This window comes from Apus apus, chromosome 23, assembly GCF_020740795.1.
Source record: "Apus apus isolate bApuApu2 chromosome 23, bApuApu2.pri.cur, whole genome shotgun sequence".
Classification (NCBI taxonomy): domain Eukaryota; kingdom Metazoa; phylum Chordata; class Aves; order Apodiformes; family Apodidae; genus Apus; species Apus apus.
In genome coordinates, this window is record NC_067304.1 from 1,796,263 (window position 1) to 1,817,283 (window position 21,021).

General features: G+C 56.6%; 1 protein-coding gene across 1 annotated transcript; it reads left to right on the forward strand.

Moving 5' to 3' along the window:
- The first annotated feature begins 2,724 nt into the window (after nt 1–2,724).
- SLC6A17 (solute carrier family 6 member 17) lies at nt 2,725–17,977 on the forward strand. The gene is made up of 11 exons (XM_051639187.1): nt 2,725–3,138; nt 8,294–8,451; nt 8,705–8,831; nt 9,483–9,664; nt 10,729–10,839; nt 11,898–12,139; nt 12,558–12,750; nt 13,104–13,296; nt 13,462–13,621; nt 14,513–14,675; nt 15,270–17,977. Exons 1-11 carry the CDS (start codon nt 2,853–2,855, stop codon nt 15,636–15,638), a joined length of 2,184 nt encoding a protein of 727 aa, XP_051495147.1. The 5' UTR covers nt 2,725–2,852; the 3' UTR covers nt 15,639–17,977.
- The last annotated feature ends 3,044 nt before the right edge of the window (nt 17,978–21,021 follow it).

The window sequence follows — 21,021 nt, forward strand, 5'->3', positions numbered from 1 at the left end:
CAGCAGTTCAAGTGAGGTTATCACAAGCCCTGGGCTCTGAAAGGCCCTAATCTGCCTTCTAAAGAGGAAGAAGGGAAAAAAAAAGCAGCACATTTAAGAAAATTAAGGTCATGAGGACTAAGTAAACAACCTGAATCTCCATCTGTCAGTGACAAGGGGTTTCTGTCTCTCTCCAGCTCCTGGTTGTCAGCTGCTCTGCCTCCTCTTTCTCAGGGGGTGGTTTATTATTTTTGGCAGATGAATTTTTGATTCAATTCCTTTTTCCATCAAAGGAATGAGGGGAAATACCTTTCTGGGCTGGGTTCGGGGGGTACTTCCTGGTTTGAGGGGTGTGGAGCTTGGGGCTGGGGCAAAATGCTGGGGGAAGGAATCAGAATGGTCCTGTTGGGTTGGGTCCCCACGTCCTGCGGGTTGGTGGCTCTGTGCTGGTGGGTTCATCCCATGGGTTCATCCCATGGGATCTGCAGGGACATGGGTGGCTAAAGTTGGGTGTGCTGATGGCATCACTGTTGGGAATGGTCCTGGATCTCCTCTGGGTAACACCAGCTTCACCAGGCTGGGGCTGAGCTGTCTGGGAGACAGCAGGACCTCCCCAAGCAGAACCATGGTGGGATCAAAAGTTGGACTATACCAGCGTTTTCCCCTCTTCTGGTTCCATTTGGGTGCATCTTCTGTGGGGAGGAGGACTTGTACCTCTGCTCCTTCACCCTCATCTCGTCCTCTAGTGTCATCTCATCCCAACGCCTGAAAGGCCCAGCGCCAGGAAAGCACCCAAGACCCCCCTTTTATCCCCAGATCCTTTGGGAATGTTGCTGTCTGGAGTGTCCTCCAAGGTGCTGAGAGCTTGGAGGTGCTTGAAGAAACCTGCTCTTCATGGACCACTGTGCCCTGCTGCCTCTCAGCTCCAAAGGGTGACACTGGGGGGACCTAAACTGAGGAAGGCTGAGGTGGAGATGCAGAGGGAGAGGCTGTGGGGTCTGTCCTGACCCCATCGTGCTGGCCTGCAGCTGGGCATCTCCCAAGCTTTGCTCCAAGGGATTGAGCTGCCCCAGGAGACCAATTTTTGGGTGCCCTGGTCACTGGGCACTGAGCTCTGGGGGCTGGGCCAGCAGATCCCAGATCTTTCGGGCTGAAATATCAAGAGAGACTTTAGCCCCTGAGACTGAGCCCTCCTGAAGCTCTGAGTCACCCTCACTCCAAAGGACCTTAGATGGTTGCTGAGTGACAGGGACCAGCAAAAAATCCCCCCTCAACAATGAATCTGCACAGAACCTGATCCAAACCAGATGGAAATCCTGGTGATTTCCAGGTTGTTGGAGGAGACCCCTCCCCTCCATCCCTATCCCCAGCCCAGCTGAGGAGGCTCCAGCAGCCACCTGCTGGTGTTTGCCAGGCTGGAGCCACGAGTAGTTTCTGTGAATGAGGCCTCGTTAGGAAATGAAACCTCAAGCTTGAAGGAATCATTCCAAAGGCTCCTCTGGAGGAACCGGATCCAGGAAAGATGCGGAGCCCACAGGGTTGCCCCGGCAACGGATGCAGCCGACAGCCCAAAATAGCTTTCCTGAGAAGAAAGGGGGGGCCTGGAAAAGGGGGAACTTTCTTCAGGGGTGGAAAATCATCCAGGTGAGGGCAAGGGAGGGTGAGGTTTGCTGCTGGTGATGCTCTGCTCCTGGTGGGACCTTGGCTTTGTCACCCGGGGCCGGACCCACCGCTGGGAGAAGGTTTGGGGTTGGGAGTGGAATTGGGTCAGAAAGGTGGAGGTTTGTCTGAAGGAAAGGAGAGGGGGAAAGGAAGGAAAGGAGAGGAGAGCTGGGGGTGGAGCTGGGAAACCGGGGGTGAGTTTTTCTTCGCCTCCAGGGGGAGGTTCGTCCTGCACCTTCCATCCTGGGAGGGACCTGCCATCCACGCTGCCCCAAGGGCTGTGCTGAGGGGTTTGTTTTGTGCAATGTCACCTGTGAGATGCCACCTGGGTCTTGTAGGAGCTTTGAGCTGAAGGAGAAAGCCCCCCAGGGGGAGATAATGTTGGGGCCAGGTCCCCAGCCATGGCACCATCACTTTTCCAGGGGCTGGTGACCAGCCTGGTGTCCCCTGAGAAGCAGGGATGGAGCAGAGAGAAAAGGAGCAAGTATAGGAGAGTCATTTTCCCAAGATGTGGAATTTCTTGTGGGGTTTCTGGGCCTTTTCATCTGTTGGCAAAGCTGCACAGTCCCAGCTGGGGTGGGAGCTGCCAGTCAAAGCCCAGTTTTCCCAGTATGGAGCAGAGGGATGTGCTTTCCTGGGCTGGGGAGCCCTATCTCAGCAGAGCAGAATTTCACGGTGCTCCAAGGAGCACCAGTGTTGTTGGCCTGGGCGTGGGGTTGCTAGAGGATGAAAGAGGTGTCATGGTGATGTGATGAGCTCTGTCACTTGTCACCATCCCCTGCAGCCCAGGGACATTCCCTCCTGTGGGCCATGGGAGGCTCTTCTCCATGAATGGTTGGACTTGATGATCTGAAAGGTTTTTTCCAACCAGAACGATTCTGTGAATGCTGAACCACTGGGTGGCTCCTGGTCCATCATTCATGGAGAAGGGGGTCCTTAGCATCCCCTAAGCCCAACGGGGGTCTCCAAAGCATGGAGTGATGGAGACCCTTCTCCCCCTTGGTTCTCTCACTCCCACCAGCACCAGGACACCCTCTGGGGGAAGGCAAAATCAACTCATCCTTTCTTGACCCGCTTCCTCACCCAGGTCCTGCTGATGAAGAGGAGGTGAGACCTGAGCTGTAGCTCACCCGGGTGCCATTCCCTGCAGGACATTCATCTCCCACTCCTGGTCCTGCCTTGCCCCTTGGGGGCCACCTGGAGCCACCTTGATGCCGAAGAACAGCAAAGTGACACAGCGGGAGCACAGCAGTGAGCCGGTCACCGAGTCGGTGGCCGACTTGCTGGCCCATGAAGAGCCCGTGGACTACAAACGTAGTGTCCTCAACGTGACAGGAGAGACCTGGGACAAGCAGAAGGATGGAGAGGAGGAGCTGGATGGGGAGAACAGGCCAGCATGGAACAGCAAGCTGCAGTACATCCTGGCCCAGATCGGCTACTCGGTGGGGCTGGGCAACGTCTGGCGCTTCCCCTACCTCTGCCAGAAGAATGGAGGAGGTGAGAGATGGGGCAGGGAAGGTTTGTGGCTCATCCTGTCTGGTTGCACCTTGGGGTGTGGATCCTGGGGGTGGAACAGGGGTTGTTTGGGCTTGGGAAGTGGAACGGGGCAGGCAGGAGCTGCTTGTTGCTGTGTGTGCGTTGGTGAGGAGGTGCAGGAACCTGGGGGGTGGTGATGGCACCTTCCTGAAGGGTGTCTACCTGCCTGCTCTGAAGTTACAGAATCCCTCAGGTTGGAGAGCTTTAAAATCATCCAGTCCAACCATTAACCCAACTCTACCAAGTCCAGAGCTAACCCAGGTCCCTCAGCACCACATCTACATGGCTTTGAAACACCTTCAGGGATGGGGACCCAACCACCTCCCTGGGCAGCCTCGATGCTCAATAACCCTTTCAGTGAAGAAGTTTCCCCTAAGATCCAATCCAAACCTTCCCTGGTGCAGCTTGAGCCCATTTTCCTCTTGTCAATGTGAACCCCAGGCTGGGAGCCAGGATTTCCCACCACAGCCCCCAGTTCCTGTTGGGGCAATTAGGAAACTAAGGGTTAAGAAAAGGAAGAGAGTGTCCTTCCCTGTGTCCTGAGGCCACCTTGTGTTGGCTCCAGCCTCTTCCCAAACCCTCCTTCCAGCCAGCCCATCCTCCCAACCCAAGCCAAGCCCTTCCTTGGACTTCCAGGAGCATCCTGGAGGGCTGAGGTTTTCCCAGCTGGGCTGAAACCCACCACCCTTCATGCCACCAGTGAGAGGAGGGACAATTCAAACCCGGCCTTTGAGGCTTCTCCTCCTCAGCACTGACCTTGGCAGGGGTGGGAAGCAGCCCCTTCCCGAGCAGGAGCAGAGGAAGGTGGGATCAGCCCAGCTTTCCCTCACTCTCCCCAGTTTCCTGGCTCTGCAATGTTCCCAAACCTGGAGCTGGCAAAGCCCCAACGCCCTCAATAATTAAAACATCTCCGGTGTCATCTTCACCGTGAGTCATTCTCCCAAACAAAGCCCTCTGCAGTCAGCACTTCCCACCCTGGTGGCTGCTCTGTAGCCTTCAGGGTTGGATTGGAGCACACTGTGGCCACCTCCTGCATCCCAGTGTTTTCCTGCTGCTGGCACACTTTGTTCCCGGTGTCCCACATTTATGGAATCATAGAATCATTTAGGTTGGAAGGGACCTTCAAGATCATCCAGTTCCAACCCCCCTGCCATGAGCAGGGAACCACCAGCCCAGGTTGCTCCAAGCCCCATCCAACCTGCCCTTCAACACTGCCAGGGATGGGGCAGCCACAGCTTCCCTGGGCAACCTGGGCCAGGCTCTCACCACCCTCACACCAAAGAATTCCCTCCTCATCTCCAACCTCAAGCTCCCTCTCCCAGTTTTCATCCACCCCCCTCATCCCATCCCTCCCTGCCCTTGTCCCAAGTCCCTCCCCAGCTTTCCTGGAGCCCCTTCAGGCACTGGAAGGTGCTCTCAGGTCTCCCTGGAGCCTTCTCCTCTCCAGGCTGAACCCCCCAGCTCTCCCAGCCTGTCTCCAGGCCTCTGTCATCTCTGTGGCTCCTCTGGACTCTCTCCAACAGCTCCATATCTTTCTTGTGCTGAAGGCACCAGAACTGGACACAGGACTCCAGGTGGGGGCTGAGCAGAGCAGAGGGGCAGGATCCCCTCCTGGCCCTGCTGCCCACACTTCTCTTGGTGCAGCCCAGGACACAACTGCCCCTCTGGGCTCCAGCACCTCCAGGGCTGGGGCATCAACCCCCTCCCTGAGCAACCCATCCCAGTTCCTCACCACCCTGAGGGAAGAACTTTTTCCTAATATCTCACCTAAATCTCCCCTCTCTCACTTTCAAACCATCACCCCTTGTCCGGTCACTGTCTTCTCTGCTGAGGCCCCTGGGAGGTGCTCTAAGGTCTCCAGTTTGGGGCTGAGCTTGGTTTTGGTGGAGAGTGGCTTGACACAGCTGATATGGGGGTCTAGGATTGGTCTTGGGGTGCAGTGACCATGCCATGTGGGGCTCCAGTGTCTGCCTTTGGTGCATCCCATTGGCAGGTGGGATGGGTTGGAGGAGGTTGGAGGCAGAGCCTGGAGTCCATGTGGAGCTGGGGTGGATGGAGATGGAGATGGCCCTGCTGGCTTCATCACACAGCTCCTTGCATCTGACTTCTGAGCAGGGGAAATGGCAGGATCAAGGGAGGTTTAGGTTGGATCCAAAAGGTTCTTCACCCAGAGGGTGGTTGAGCACTGGGACCAACTGCCCAGGGCAATGATCACAGCACCAAACCTGCCTGTGTTCAAGGAACGTTTGGATGATGTTCTCAGGAGCACGGGGTGATTCTTGGGGTGTCCTACACTGGGACAGGAGTTGGACTCAATCATCCTGATGGGTCCCTTCCAACTCAGCATCTTCTCTCATTAAAGGAGATCTGGAACCAGCTCAGACCTGGAGGTTAGAGACCCAAAGTCCTGCTTCACTCTGCCCAGCCGTGCCTCAGTTTCCCCACTGGCACAGCAGTCAGTAACTCCCTGTAATTAGTGCAGTGAGTGAAAGTGGCTCAGTCTGTTCTGAGGTCTCTGGTGTCCTGTGTCTCGGTGGGGTTTGGCCTTGGCTGTCTCAGGTGCTGGGCAAGAGGAGGAGCAGCTGGTGTCCCCTGGCTGGGATTCATCCTGGTGTATTCCCGAGCAAGCCCAGGGCTGAAGGTGCTGGCTGACCATTAGGGAAGTGGTTTTGGACAAGAGGCCAAGTGGGATGGGAAGTGGGGATGAGGAATGGAAGCCCTAGCAGCCCCGAGCCCCCCTGCAGCAGAGGAGACAGCTGGGCTGGCTTTGAACCCAGCCCTGGGGCCCATCCTGCTGTGGGACACAGGGGTGCTGAGCCAGGCAGGGACTGGAGAGGCTGGTTGGAGGAGCTCTGGGGTGTGGGACACGTGCAGGTCTCAAAAATAGGCTTCACAAGCTGCCCCAGCCATTGCTCCTATTTAACAGATGGGGAAACTGAGGCACGGAGGTGGGAACTGGCTGGAGCAGCAGGTTACTGACCTTTCCTGCCCTTCCTTGGGCCGAGTGGCATCATCTCCCCTGTCCCATGGGACACACGCTGATTTCCTGCCTTTCCTTCCCTTTGCTTGGCCCTGGGGTTGGGGTTCCCACCAGGACGTGAGGCTGGAACCAGGCAGATGGATGTAGGAGCTGGGGAGTGATGGACAAACCAATTCAGGAGCTGCTGAGCAGTCCAGGGGGGATGAGGTGGTGGCTGCTCCTTCTCCTGCTCCCCAGGTGGGTGTTGGTGGGGGAAGAACTGTTCCCTGCTGGGAGCAAGATGGGCTGGAGCCAAATTCCCAGGACTCCGTGTGCTGGGAACCAGCTGGGAGCTGGTGTCTGTCTTGCCAGAGATTTCGGGAAGAAAATCTGCAATATTAGACACATTTCCAGCTGAATCTGTCTCATCTCTGTCCATCCATGGGTTGGGATGCCCAGGAAGTTGTTGTGGACATGGGATGCTCATGGTTCTTCTCAAATTACCCCAGGGTCCAGCTCTGCCCTCTTCTCTCATCTTCCTCATTGCCCTGGGCTGCTGCATCTTAATTTATCTCCTCACCAGCACTTCTGCTGGGTCCAGTTCTGGAGCCCCCAACACAGGAAGGACATGGAGCTCCTGGAGAGAGTCCAGAGGAGCCACAGAGATGATGGGAGGGCTGGAGCAGCTCTGCTCTGGAGCCAGGCTGGGAGAGTTGGGGTGTTCAGCCTGGAGAAGAGAAGGCTCCAGGGAGACCTTAGAGCAGCTTCCAGTGCCTGAAGGGGCTCCAGGAAAGCTGGGGAGGGACCTGGGACAAGGGCAGGGAGGGATGGGGTGAGGGGGATGGATGAGAAGTGGAAGAGGGAGCTTGAGGTTGGAGATGAGGAGGGAATTCTTTGGTGTGAGGGGGGTGAGAGCCTGGCCCAGGTTGCCCAGGGAAGCTGTGGCTGCCCCATCCCTGGCAGTGTTGAAGGGCAGGTTGGATGGGGCTTGGAGCAGCCTGGGCTGGTGGGAGGTGTCCCTGCCCGTGCAGGGGGTTGGATCTAGATGATCTTGAAGGTCCCTTCCAACCCAAACCAGGAATTCCAGGAATTCTAACCCATCAATCCCAGCCCACTGTCAGGCTGCTCAGCTCAGGACACCGGGCTGGATCCCTTTGCAGTGTCACCACTTGGAGCAGCAGCAGCTGCCACAGGTCCTGCCCTGGCCCAGGGGATGGTGACTGTCACCTGGCTGGAAATCCAGCTGGGAATTTGCTGACAGCACCCAGGCTCCAGAGGGAACCTTTGGCTCACCTGCTGCCCCGAGGGAGCCAACCCCAAGCTGCAGAGCCTGGTCCTGGCAGGAGGTTGGAGAATCCCTCAGCCAACCCAGCCCTTCCTGTCACTTGGTCACGGAGCTGCTGGTTCCTCCCTGGCCTCTTCAATTAGGCAGAGATGGACCGTGGTTCTAATTGGGCTTCCCCCCCTGCCAGAGGAGCTTGCTGTGGGCTGGGTGGCACATGGTGAATGTTGCTGGTGGGGGTGTGGGTGCCCATGGGGGGGTGTGTGTGTCCATGGGGGGTGCAGGTGTCTGTGGGGCATGTGGGGTGTCTAGGAAGGGTGCAGATCAGAGCAGGGAGGTTGGCTGTGCAGGACCTGGGCAAACAGGAGGGCTCCTCCCTGTCCGTGTGTCTGCAAACCTGCACGTGTCCCCATGGGTTGGCTTGTGGTGGTGGCTCCTTGGCTTGTGGAGGTGGCTCCTTGGCTCACAGAGGTGACACCTTAGCTCTCAGAGGTGGCTCCTTGGCTCTCAGAGGTGGCTCCTTGGCTCACAGAGGTGGCTCCTTGGCTCTCAGAGGTGGCTCCTTGTGCATGAGCCGAGGTGGCCAGATGGATGCAGCGTGTCTCTAGGTGCACTGGGGTCTGTCCCACACGTCCCCACACTGGCAGGGGATGCTGCACCCTTCTCTTCCACACACAGGTGTTTGCTCCTCCCCACGGTTGTCCCACCTGCTGCCCAACCCCGGAGCTGCGTTCCCAGATCCTTCACAAACCAACTGATGGACCAAGCAGAGCCTGTCCCAGCTCTGCCCTGCCTGCCCATCCCTGTCCATCCATCCATCCATCCTTGGCTGCAGGCAGGGCTGGCTCCATGCTGAGCTCTCTCTCCTCTGCCAGGTGCCTACCTGGTGCCATACCTGGTCCTGCTCATCATCATCGGGCTCCCCCTCTTCTTCCTGGAGCTGGCGGTGGGGCAGCGGATCCGCCGGGGCAGCATCGGGGTCTGGAATTACATCTGTCCTCGCCTGGGGGGCATTGGCTACGCCAGCTGCCTGGTGAGCTCACCCGTGGGTCCCCCTGGGGGGCTGCGGGGTGGCCTGGGAGCCAACCTGGAGGTTGGTGCCACGAGGAGGTTTGAGAGGTCAAGGGGAATTTTTTTCCAGCACCATCCCTGGGTCTAGGGCTGGGTGGGAAGGGTCCCATCCCCTGATCCCAACACCTCTGACCCCTGCCCGGTGGGAGGGGTGTTGGGGACAAGGACACAGCCCTGGGACTGAACACCCTGTCCTCCTCCTTCCTCCCCCCCAGGTCTGTTTTTTCGTTGGTCTCTATTACAACGTCATCATTGGCTGGAGCATCTTCTACTTCTTCAAGTCCTTCCAGTACCCTCTGCCCTGGAGCGAGTGCCCCGTCGTGAAAAACGGCTCCGTGGCTGGTGAGGAGTGGCCACCAGGGTGGGAGGGAGCAGTTCCCAGGGAAAGGGGGACACTGAGGACCCCCCAGAATCTGTCCCAGGTTTTGGAAAGCCGAGGTTGAGGTGTCTCCTGGGGCACTGGGTCTTCTCTAGTCCAGGTGCCTTGATCAGGTGGAGATGTTTCCCTTGGGTTGGAGGAGTCTCTCCCATGCTCTCCCTTTGGGGGGGTCTTTCCATGACTGGATCCTCGTCTGGGGATCCAGAGCTTGGGTTTCTAGGCTGCCTGGGGCCAGGAGATGAGCCAGGACCATGACAGTGAGAGCTGGACAGGGCTCACCTGGTTGCTCCATTGGTGCCCGGCTGAGATGCTGATGGAGCTGGTGGTGTTTCATAACATCTCAGGATCTCCTCGGGTCACTCCAGGAGGTTTTATAGCAAGTGCAAATGTCTCTCCTGGTATGGAACATCTGATCTTCACCTGATGTTGCCTTCATGTCTTGTCTCTTCTTAAAAATGAGCCTCATTAATTCCTGACCCTTCTTTTCCTGGGGTGCTTGCCTTCCCTGGCCAGCTCCAGCAGGGCTTGGACATTAGTTGATCTTCACCCTCTAAGAGATGGTGGGTGACTCTTCCCCAGCCCCCTCACGCTCTCCTGCCTCTGCTCACTTGCAGTTGTGGAGACTGAATGTGAGAGGAGCTCGGCCACCACCTACTTCTGGTACAGGGAGACCCTGGACATCTCCAACTCCATCTCAGAGAGTGGGGGGCTCAACTGGAAGATGACCCTGTGTCTGCTGGTGGCTTGGAGCCTTGTTGGCTTGGCCATGATCAAAGGCATCCAGTCCTCAGGGAAGGTGGGTATTGGTGGCCACTGAGGTGTCCTCGAGGCAGGAACCTCCTGACTGGACCACGCTCTGCTGTGCTGATCTGGGGTGGCTGGAGGGTGATGCTGTGTCCTCTGAGATGTTCAACCTGCTCCAGAGCTGGGGACATCACTGGGGGGATCCAGAATAAGATCAGAAGAGGGTTCAAGGAAGAGGTTCAGCCCCACTGACACCTGCAGCCATGGCCCAGGGCTCAGCCACGTCAGGTTGGCCAAATCCTCTGCCCAGCCCCTGCATTTGGGGACCATCAGTGGTCAAACCTCCCATGCACACCCCCTCAACGGGTGGTTGTAGGACACAGAGATGGGAGCTGAGTCCTCCTTCCTGGGGGGAGCACTGGAGAGGAGGGCAGGGAGGGACAGAAAGCTTGGGAAGAGGGTTGCTGGTGGCTGGTGGAGGTTGGTGGCAGTTGAAGCAGTGGGTGGAATGCAGAAGGGTATGATGTCCTGGGACACTTGGCCATCCCTGTCTCCAGATGTGCTCTGCAGAACATCTGGTGCGTTAGCAGGAGGCAACGAGACCCCTGCCCCATGGCCCTGAGAGCCATGGGGGTGGGAGGGAGCTGCAGGAGCAGGACCAGGACAGCAGGTCTCCTCTGCCCAGAATGAAGTCCTCTCAATATCTGCTCACTGGGCCACTGGAGGTGTTCCCCACGCCAGGAACCAACTGGAGCTGCCTGCAGCTGCTGGGGGAAGGAGATGGGCTTGGGGGTGCAGAGCTGTCCTTCCCTTGGGCTCCCTGGCCACCAGCAGTTGGTTCAGGGATTTTGAGAGTCATCACCAGCACCTTCACCTTCAGCAGCCCCAAGAGGTTTTCCCTCTTATGTGTGTCCAAGAACTGTGCAGATCCACCTGAGCTTCACCCTGCACCGAGGAGACCCACAGCTCAACCCTGCAGTGCCTGAGGAGCAACCTCATCTTGGGGAGGACAACCCTCCCTTCTCACCCCTCTTGAGCTGCCCTGGGCTTGGGGGGCTGAGCTGAGTGGACAGTGAAGGTGACCATGCCCTGGTTCCACCATCTCTCTCGCTCCAGGTGATGTACTTCAGCTCCCTCTTCCCCTACGTGGTGCTGGTTTGCTTCTTGGTGAGAGGACTTCTGCTGCGTGGGGCAGTGGATGGGATCATGCACATGTTCACACCCAAGGTGAGAACCTCCAAGCTCAGCAGGCTCCAAGCAGCTTCTCCTCCTGGCTCCTCCCACCCTATTTCCCTTTATTTTCCCTTTCCACCCCAAAAACCCCACAGAACCAACCCCAAACTACCTCAGAGATCCTGATACACCACCAGGTAGGGCCAGGACATCTAAGAGCTTCACCAACTCACCACCATGGAGCTTCACTAAGCCTTAGCTTTGCTCCCATCACCTTTGGGTGCCCAGACACCAGGGTGGGGGGCATGGGGGTGCCCAAGGTGCTGTATTTAATGCTCCATGGGAAGATGGCCATGGAAGGGGGGTTGGAACTGGATGATCTTTAAGGTCCTTTCCAACCCAAACCATCCCATGATACGATCCTACGGTGGCTGGCAGCAAAAACTGCACTGGTGGGATGCATCCATTAATTAACCAGCTAATTAATTAATTAAGCAGAGATGTAGATGAATCATCTCAGTCGGCGAGGCTGTTAGAAGATATTAATTATGTTCTCTTGATGAATGATGCTTGGAGGCCTCCAGCCTGCAGCTCTGGCTGGCAGGAGAAGGGGGGATGTGGTTGTGGGGTTGGGAGGCTGAACAAACCCACCAGCAGAGATGTTTGATTTCATGATCTCCAGGTGCTCTGGAGGCAGGAGGTGGCCAGAGGAGGATGGAGACCCATCACTGGGTGACCTGTGGCTCCCTTGGGTGGGGCTGATGGGGAAGCACAGCTCCCCAGGACAGCTGGGTGGTCCACTGGGAAGCTGTAGGGCTTTGCACTGGGAGATCAGGCACCCAGCTTGGTCTTTGAGCAGGTGAAGCACCCAGAGACATGGCCAGGTCAAACCTTCACCTCCCCTTCTCCATGTCTTGGTTCTCTGTGGGAAAGAGAAGCAGGACTCACGAGTAACCCAAGACCTGGTTGTGGTAGATTAAAGCATGTCCATGACTTCTCCAAAACCAGCCCGGGTTGTAGGTGTAGCAGCCTTCTCATTCAGCTCTGGCTCCCCTGGGATGAGCTGTGGGGCCACCAAACCACCTAACTTCTTCTTCTGTCTCCTCTCCAAGCTGGACAAGATGCTGGACCCCCAGGTGTGGCGGGAGGCAGCTACCCAGGTTTTCTTTGCCTTGGGCTTGGGCTTTGGAGGAGTCATTGCCTTCTCCAGCTACAACAAGCAGGACAACAACTGCCACTTTGATGCCACACTGGTCTCCTTCATCAACTTCTTCACGTCCGTCCTGGCCACCTTGGTTGTGTTTGCTGTGCTGGGCTTCAAGGCCAACATCATGAATGAGAAATGTGTGGTGGAGTAAGAGGATTTGCTTTTTCACTGTTTGGGGTGGGCAGGTCTTGGTTGCTTCTGGTTGTGGTGGGTCTGGAGGTAACAGAGTAAGTGCTCTGGAGCTGGGTGATGCTTGAACACCTCCAGGGATGGAGCCTCCACAGCTTCCCTGGGCAACCTGGGCCAGGGTCTCACCACCCTCACAGCAAAGAATTTCCTCCTCATGTCCAACCTCCATCTCCCCTCTGGCACTTTGAAACCATCTCCCCTCGTCCTGTCACTTCCTGCCCTTGTCAAAAGTCCCTCCCCAGGTCCCTCTGACCTGGGTAATGTGACCCAGGGAGGTTCATCCTGCCCAGGGCAAAGGGTTTCCATGGTCAGGCCTTGTCCTCCACCCTGGGAGGAAGGGGATGTCTCCAGGTGACCAGACTCTGCTCTCCCTTAGGAACGCTGAGAAGATCTTGGGTTACCTGAACACCAATGTGCTGAGCCACGACCTCATCCCACCCCACGTGAACTTCTCCCACCTCACTGCCAAGGACTACAATGAGATGTACAGGGTCATCATGACAGTTAAAGAGGGGCACTTCAAAGAACTGGGCTTGGACCCCTGCCTGTTGGAGGATGAACTCAACAAGGTACCTGGTGGTCTTCCAGGAGGAAGCTTCTCTCTGGTAGAAGCTGCTCTACTTGGATCACTCCTGGCACGTGGATCTGGGAAAAGCTGTTTTTAGAGACCCTTCAGGGATGGTGATTCCCTGTCCGTGTGGTCTTCTCCACCATGTAGTGGTCCTTTCTGGGGTGGGGTAGAGGTCTGCCCATAGCAAGTCCAACAGGGTCATCCCTGCTTCCAGCCTGGGGCACCAGACTGGATTTTTCTTTCCTCAAAGAATGGTTCAGTGTGACAGGAGAGACCTGAGACATTCGGGGACTTGTAGGTGGTGTCCTCGATGTTTCTCCTCATCTTTTGGTCCTTTCTCCCCCTGAACAGTCGGTGCAAGGAACTGGCTTGGCCTTCATTGCCTTCACAGAAGCTATGACCCACTTCCCAGCCTCTCCATTTTGGTCTGTCATGTTCTTCCTGATGCTGATAAACCTGGGGTTGGGAAGCATGATTGGGACCATGTCTGGCATCACCACACCCATCATCGACACCTTCAAGGTGCGGAAGGAAGTGTTCACAGGTGAGGTCTTTTCTCCTGCAACCTCCAGGGGAAAGGGGTGGAGGGTCCCCATGGCCCTGGGGAGTCCCTCCAGAAGAGTGGGGACATGTACTGGGTCCTGCTAATGCAGGGGATGGACCTTGGGGTGAAAGCCTTGGGGTGACCCTGCCTGTTTGCTCCCCACAGTCGGTTGCTGCATCTTTGCCTTCCTGGTGGGACTGATCTTCGTGCAACGCTCTGGGAATTATTTTGTCACCATGTTTGATGATTATTCAGCCACGTTGCCCCTCACGGTCGTGGTCATCCTGGAGAACATTGCTGTGGCCTGGATTTATGGCACCAAGAAGTAAGACTTTTGTACAACAAAAAGAGTAACTGTGCTCCAGCTCCTGCCTAAAAAAAACCCCACCTTCTCCCAGATCTTTTCCATAGGACTTTTAGTGGTTGGAAATGATGAGCTTAAAGCTCTTTCCCAACCAAAGCAACTCTAGGATGGACTATGACTTCTTCCCCAGGAGGCCACCTGTGATGGAGCAAGGGCCCCAGGGGCAGCTACCTGAGAGAGGCAAGAACTCAGTTCACCTTGATCCTCTTGCCCTGCCCTTGGTGTAACCCATCCCCAGGAGCAGGTCCTTCTGTTGGGTATCTACTGTTGGCTGTGGTGTTCTTGGTATTACCTTCTTGTTTGAGGTTTCCAGGATCTTCTGGAAGGAGACCTTGTTCCCCCTAGTGCTCGGTCTTGCTTTTCATGAGTTGGCCAGAGCAAGGGAGGTTCAAAAGGCCTTTTCCTGAGGAGGTTCCCAACAAGTCCTACAGGCTTGAGGGACATAAGCTCTTTTCTCTCCCTTGGTACAAGCTGGGAAGAGGTTTTAAAGTGGAAGAGGGAGATTGAGATTAGATTAAAGGAAGAAATTCTTCCCTGGGAGGGTGGTGAGAGCCTGGCCCAGGTTGCCCAGGGAAGCTGTGGCTGCCCCATCCCTGGCAGTGTTGAAGGGCAGGTTGGATGGGGCTTGGAGCAGCCTGGGCTGGTGGGAGGTGTCCCTGCCCATGCAGAGGGGTTGGATCCAGATGATGTTGAAGGTCCTTTCTAACTCATTCAGTGATTCTGGGACACTGAGCTGCTTGTCTGGATCAGCTTGGTTCTTCTTCAGGCTCTACCTGAAGCGTAATTCACCACAGGGGCTCCTGGGATGGAGTTTCTCACTTGGAGGTGGGTTCCATCTCTTTTTGCCACCAGGTTCATGCAGGAGCTGACGGAGATGTTGGGTTTCCGGCCCTACCAGTTCTACTACTACACCTGGAAGTACGTGTCTCCCATCTGCATGGCCGTGCTGATGACTGCCAGCATCATCCAGCTGGGAGTCAGCCCACCAGGCTACAGTGCATGGATCAGAGAAGAGGTGAGCACAGCCCCCCTTCCCCACAGCCCCCTCCACCCCAGGTCCAGGCTGAGCAGGAGGCAGCTGAGACCTGCAGACCACCCTGCTCAGCCCAGCTCTGCTCGTTTCTCCTCTCCCTGCTGGGAGATGTCCTGCCTGTGGCTGCTCATCCTCTGCAGCCCATCAGGTTTGGCCACATTGCCCAGAAGTCTCCAGCCAGCTCTGATCAGGGGCTGAAGCTTGAGCTTGGATTTTGGGTTGGTTGCAGAGCTTCATGCTGTCTGCAGGACCATGTCCTTTCCCCTGACATGAACCCAGGAGGAGGGGGATTGGCTTTAAACTGGAGGAGAGGAGGCTGACGTTGGACATGAGGAGGAAATTCTTGGCTGTGAGGGTGGTGAGAGCCTGGCCCGGGTTGCCCAGGGAAGCTGTGGCTGCCCCATCCCTGGCAGTGTTGAAGGGCAGGTTGGATGGGGCTTGGAGCAACCTGGGCTGGTGGGAGGTGTCCCTGCCCGTGGCTGTTGGGACTGGATGATTTTTAAAGCCCCTTCCAACCCAACCCATTCCACGATTTGCTCTAACAGCCCCTTGACACCAAATCTCTGCCTCTTCCAGGCTGCAGAGAAGTTCCTCTTCTACCCAACCTGGGCCATGGCCATCCTCATCTCTCTGATCATCCTGGCATCCCTCCCTCTGCCTCTGGTCTTCATCCTCCGGCAGTTCCACCTCGTGTCCGACGGCTCCAACGCCCTCTCTGTCACCTACAAGAAGGGCAGGATGATGAAGGACATCTCCAACTTGGAAGACAATGATGAGACCCGTTTCATCCTCAGCAAGGTGCCCAGTGAGACCCCATCCCCCATGCCCACCCACCGTTCCTACCTGGGGCCTGGGAGCAACTCCCCCATGGAAATGAGCGGTGCCCCCAACGGACGTTATGGCAGTGGGTACCTTCTGGCCAGCACCCCTGAATCTGAGCTGTGATGGTTGCCCGCCCACCACCACCCCCACCAGGAGAGGAAGTCACTGGGGAGTGGGGTCCTGGCTGTCCAGGCAACAAGGAAAATTCATTCTGTAAGGAAGATGAAGAAGAAGAAACCCCTCGTAAAATCGTAACCAAAAGCAGCCGTTTCTAAGGTGACATCGAGGAGAAGGGACTGGGGAGGGGCAGGACAACCCTGGGCTGAAAGGCAGGACCCCCCAGGCTCTACCTGTGGGGAAGGGAGGAGGACCAAGAGATGCTGCAAGATCTTCCTGGGAGTTGTTCCTCAATCTGAAGCAAGGAATCTCTCTTGTTGTTTTTTTTCTGAGCAGCTGATGGTTAGAAGAAGGACCTGGTGGCAGGTTGGAAGCCAACCATGCTTCCTCCTGTAGCCCAGGGCTCTTCCCTCCCTGTCTGTTGTCCCTGAGCCAGGAGGAGCCCATGGCCTTACTCCAACGAGCACAATTAACCATCAATGTTCATAGCACAAAAGGGTGCTGCTGTGGTTGTCACCATCGTTGTTGTTGTTGTATCTCCTGTAGGTTTTTATAGCTGTGGACACCCCCAGATCCCCCCACGTTTTGACCAGGGTTGGGCCAGGAGCAGCTCAGGGCTGGCTGAGACGTTGCCATGTGTGAGATGGTGGATCCTTGGTGTCTGTCTTGGTGCCACCACCGTGGGGATGTGGGTTGTTCTGGGACAGGGAGATGTCACACCCGTGGGATGATGCGGTCAAGGTGGTCCAAAGTTTGGCAGTTGTTGTGCAGAGTGGCAGAAGGACCTGGGATGTGAGGGAGATGTAGATGTGTGAGGGTGTGTGGGGCCTGCATGGGGCTACCATGATGGGGGAGGGGTCAGGAATGCTCTCCTGGGATGACTCCTGATGTGTGGGATGCTCTGCTGAACCAAACTCCCTGGCATGGAGATGGTCTCCTCTCTTAGATGTCCCAGAGGGACGAGCAGAGAAGCTGTGGGACACCCAGTCCTACCCCAGCCCTAGTTTAGCTCTCAGGAACCCATCCCCGACTCCCTTGCACCCACCAGCCCAGGTGAGCTGGGCAGAGCTTGTCTCCAGACACGTGTCCTCGTGTCTCACAGCTCCGAGCCAAGGGGGCTGTGTCATCTCCCGTTGCACCTCCACAGGAGCTCACCAGCCTTCAGGTGGGGGTGACCAACAGGGGTCTGCTGAGCAGCAGTTGTTGGCTTTCAGTGCCAGGTCTCAGAGTCCTTGATCCAGGTTGGTGAGCCCTTCTTAGAGCCCAGGGGCCTCTTTGGTGCCCATCCACCTTATCTGGGGACCAGATTGATGTGATCTTACCTTGTTTCTCCCCAGGCTGTCTAGGAAGAGTTGGTATCTGCCAACTCCAAGAATGTCCCACTAGGACTGAGGGTGGTTTCCCTGAATCCTGCAGGTAGCCAAGCATTTCTGCCCGGGACACCAAAATGATGTGGCACCTTCCTCCCTTCCCTCTGGGGACAGGGGAGCAGCAACTTGCTTGCACCCTCTCAGCACGTTATTATGGCCTCCAAAAGCTGAAGGAGCTCCTCATCCTTGGTCCTGCTGGGCTTCCGATGGCGTGTGGTGGGATTTCAAGCCAGTCTGAAGGCCAGGTCTGTGGGTGCTTAGCCATGAGTCCTTCTCTCCTCTGCTTCCCTGTCAGTGGGTTTTCTGCCACCTCGGCTGGGAGGTGCCAGCAGAAAGTACCTGCTCCAACCTTGGCTTCTCTCAGCATCCCTGGGGTCAGGAAGTCCCCCACAATGCTGTTGCTCTGGTGGGTTGTGGTTATTTATAGTCCTTCTCCATGGGCTTGGCTGGTGACCTGCAGATTCTTCCTGGATAATGAGCTTAGACCCTTCATCAACCATTTTTCCAGAGGAAAGAGGGAGGCACGGAGGGAACTGAAGCAGCTCAGTGTTTGATGGCTCTGAGGAGCACCAGCCCCTTGTGTCTCCTCCAGTGGTCCCCCCCTCAGCATCCCCTCCACTGTTCTTCTCCTGCCCCTGCCCATGTGGAGGGACACAGGAATATCCCCCCCCTGTCACCTCCCAGTGGGAGAAGCACAAATCCTGTGGCATTTCCCCAGTGTTAGGCAAGATGTTCCTCCCATCTCTTGCTTCTCCTTCCATCCCCTGTTCCCTCCACCCAACCAGCAAACCAGAGGATGAGCCAAATCGTTGCCCAACGTCACCTTCTCTTCCCAGCAGTGCCCAGTGACAGGACAAGGGGCAATGGGCACAGACTGGAGCACAGGAGGTTCCAGCTGAACATGAGGAGGAACTTGTTGACTGTGAGGGTGGCAGAGCCCTGGGACAGGCTGCCCAGGGAGGTGCTGGAGTCTCCTTCTCTGGAGACATCCCAAACCCTCTGGACGTGTTTCTGTGGGATCTGCTCTAGGTGACCCTGCTCTGGCAGGGGGGGTTGGACTAGATGATCTCCAGAGGTCCCTTCCAACCCCCCCACTCAGTGATTCTGTGTGTTGCCCCCCATTCCCACCATAGCTCCCATGGAGTTAAGGGAGCAGGACACCTCCCATCCCTGATGCTCCTCAAAGCCTGGAGGGAAGAATCCAACCTCCCTCTGTCCCATCACCATTCCCAAACCAGCCAAGGGGGGGGGACGTTCACATTCCTCCCCTCTTCTTGCAGCACCAACGAGAGGCCAAGTTGTTAAAGAAGGTATCAAAAAAAGCTACATCCTAGATCCATCAAATCTATCCAGAGAGAGGAGATGGAACAATAACCTGGAGAATCTCTGCTTCTCTTGTATATTTATTCTGTAAATGTCACTGTAAATGCTGTTAAATGACAAATCATATCCCCAAGTGACCCGTGACCTATTTTCATGCCCAGTGCTTGTACAGATCAATTCTCCTTGTATATTGGGACATCTTTCTACCTTTTTATTTTCTCGTGTGTGGTGGGTGATCATCGTGTGTGTGTGTGTGTGTGTGTGTCCCCTCCACCCCGCCCCAGGAGCCTGGGCTGCTCTGGGGGTCCAGCAGGAGGAGGAGGAGGAAGAGGAAGAGGAAGAGGAGAAGGAGGAGGAGGAGGAAAGGAAGAGGAAGAGGAGGAAGAGGAAGAGAAGGAGGAGGAGGGGGAGGAAGAGGAGGAAGAGGAAGAGAAGGAGGAGGAGGAAGAGGAGGAAGAGGAAGAGAAGGAGGAGGAGGAAGAGGAGGAAGAGGAAGAGAAGGAGGAGGAGGAAGAGGAGGAAGAGGAAGAGAAGGAGGAGGAGGAAGAGGAGGAAGAGGAAGAGAAGGAGGAGGAGGAAGAGGAGGAAGAGGAAGAGAAGGAGGAGGAGGAAGAGGAGGAAGAGGAAGAGAAGGAGGAGGAGGAAGAGGAGGAAGAGGAAGAGAAGGAGGAGGAGGAGGAGGAGGAAGAGGAGGAGGAGAAAGAGGAGGAGGAGGAGGAGGAAGAGGGAGAGGAGGAGGAAGAGGAAGAGAAGGAGGGGGAGGGAGAGGAGGAGGAAGAGGAAGAGAAGGAGGAGGAGGGGGAGGAAGAGAAGGAGGAGGAAGAGGAAGAGGAGGAGGAGGAGAAGGAGGAGGAGGAGGAGGAAGAGGAGGAGGAGGAGGAAGAAGAATAAAAGGAAGAGGAAGAGAAGGAGGAGGAGGGGGAGGAAGAGGAGGAGGAGGATGATGAATAAAAGGAAGAGGAAGAGAAGGAGGAGGAGGAAGAGGAGGAGGGGGAGGAAGAGGAAGAGAAGGAAGAGGAGGAGGAGGAGGAGAAGGAGGAGAAGGAAGAGGAAGAGGAGAAGGAAGAATAAAAGGAAGAGGAAGAGAAGGAGGAGGAGGGGGAGGAAGAGGAGGAGGAGGAGGAGGAGGAAGAGGAGGAGGAAGAATAAAAGGAAGAGGAAGAGAAGGAGGAGGAGGGGGAGGAAGAGGAGGAGGAGGAAGAGGAAGAGGAAGAGGAGGAGGAGGAGGGTCACCACCTTCATTTATATCCGTGGAACTCCCCTATTCCTTGGTGGCATTTGCTCACTGTTAAGCACAGGGGGTGGGGAGGGGGGAGGTTGGTTGTTGCGGTGGGTTTTTTTTGGGGGGGGGTGGGTTGTGTGTGACTTTGGGGAGCTCCCTGTCGTCCCTGTGTCCGTGGGACGTGCCTGTGGATGCGTGGGTGGCCTCGGTCAGGGGGCACTTTTTTTGGGGGAGGGTTGGTTTCTCCTGCTCTCCCTCCACCCACCTCCTCGAGGTCCCAAGCCCTGGAAATCCCTTTTTTTCCCCCCCTCTTTTATTCCCTCCCCCCTTTCCCCAGAGGCACAGGGAGTAGCTGCTCTTTGTCAGGCACTTCTCAGTTTTCCTCCTGGTGGGGGGAGAAGGAGGGGGGAGGAATTGCTGCCAATATTCCCGTTCCCACATATTGGCTCCCTGCTGGGTTCCTGCTGGGAGCAGGATAATGTCCCTGGCTGGGGGACAAGGAGGTGCTGGGGAGATCAAGAGGGGGTGAAACCCTAAAGGTTGGGGGATCTTTAAGGGGGTCTGGGAGGTGGTGGGGGAGAGGGGGTGGCTGAGGGCAGGAGGGTGCCCACCCCTGTGGCTCCAAGGGTGGGTGAGTGGGTGTGGGCCCCATAGGGCTGGAGCTGGGATGCTCCAGCCCCAAATCTGCCCCTGACCTTGCTGCTCCATCCTGGACGTCCCAGCCACAACCTGCTCTTGACCCAGGTGCAAAGCAGCTGGGATGGTTGGAGGTTCTGGTTGTCTTCTGCTGATGTGCACCTTCCCTGGCTGTCCCTTGGCCTGTTCCCCCCCAAAAAAAAACCCAACCTCCTTAGACCCAAACAGTTCAGCCCTTCCCTGGAGCAGCTCCCACTGCCCTCCTCCTGTCCCCCAGCCCTTCCCCTAGCCCTGTGGTGGGGCTGGGTGGCTTTGGTGGCCAGGAGGGACACAGCAGGATGTGACCAGTGAGCACAAGGCTGGTGGAACCCTCCTGTACAGGTAAAAGCACAGATCTTGTAGTAACTCATCCCGTGTAACCTCCTAGCTGGTGTATTTCCCACCTGGGCTGGCGAGAGGAGCCCTGTAAGAGCTGTACCAGAGTCTGATTAAAAGTCTCTTCTTACCAAATGTCTTCTCTCCAAGCTTCTTGCCTGCTCCTCTTTCCTTTCTTGGGGTGGGCTTTGGGGGCTGGCTGAGGTTTGGGGGTGCAGGGAGGTGAAGCAATGGGCAATGTTGGCACCCATGGGTGTCCGTGTCTGTCCTGCTCTGTGGCTGCTGTTGTCCTTCTGTCCCCTTTTGTCCTCCAGTTCCCTCCTTCCACCCAGCACCAGCCCCTGCAAGGGCTCCTCTCAGGGCCTGGCTGCCTGCAGGTGCTTCAGGAGCATGGTGGAGGTGGTCTTCCATCCCAGGCCAGTTCAACCAGTACACACTGGCTTTACGGGGCACTCAAACTGGT

Coding starts and splice junctions, on each gene's coding strand:
- SLC6A17 (XM_051639187.1), top strand. CDS start 2,853: ATGCCGAAGAACAGCAAAGTGACACAGCGGGAGCACAGCAGTGAGCCG. Junction 3,139..8,293: donor CTGCCAGAAGAATGGAGGAG/GTGAGAGATGGG, acceptor CTCCTCTGCCAG/GTGCCTACCTGGTGCCATAC. Junction 14,676..15,269: donor GTGCATGGATCAGAGAAGAG/GTGAGCACAGCC, acceptor TGCCTCTTCCAG/GCTGCAGAGAAGTTCCTCTT.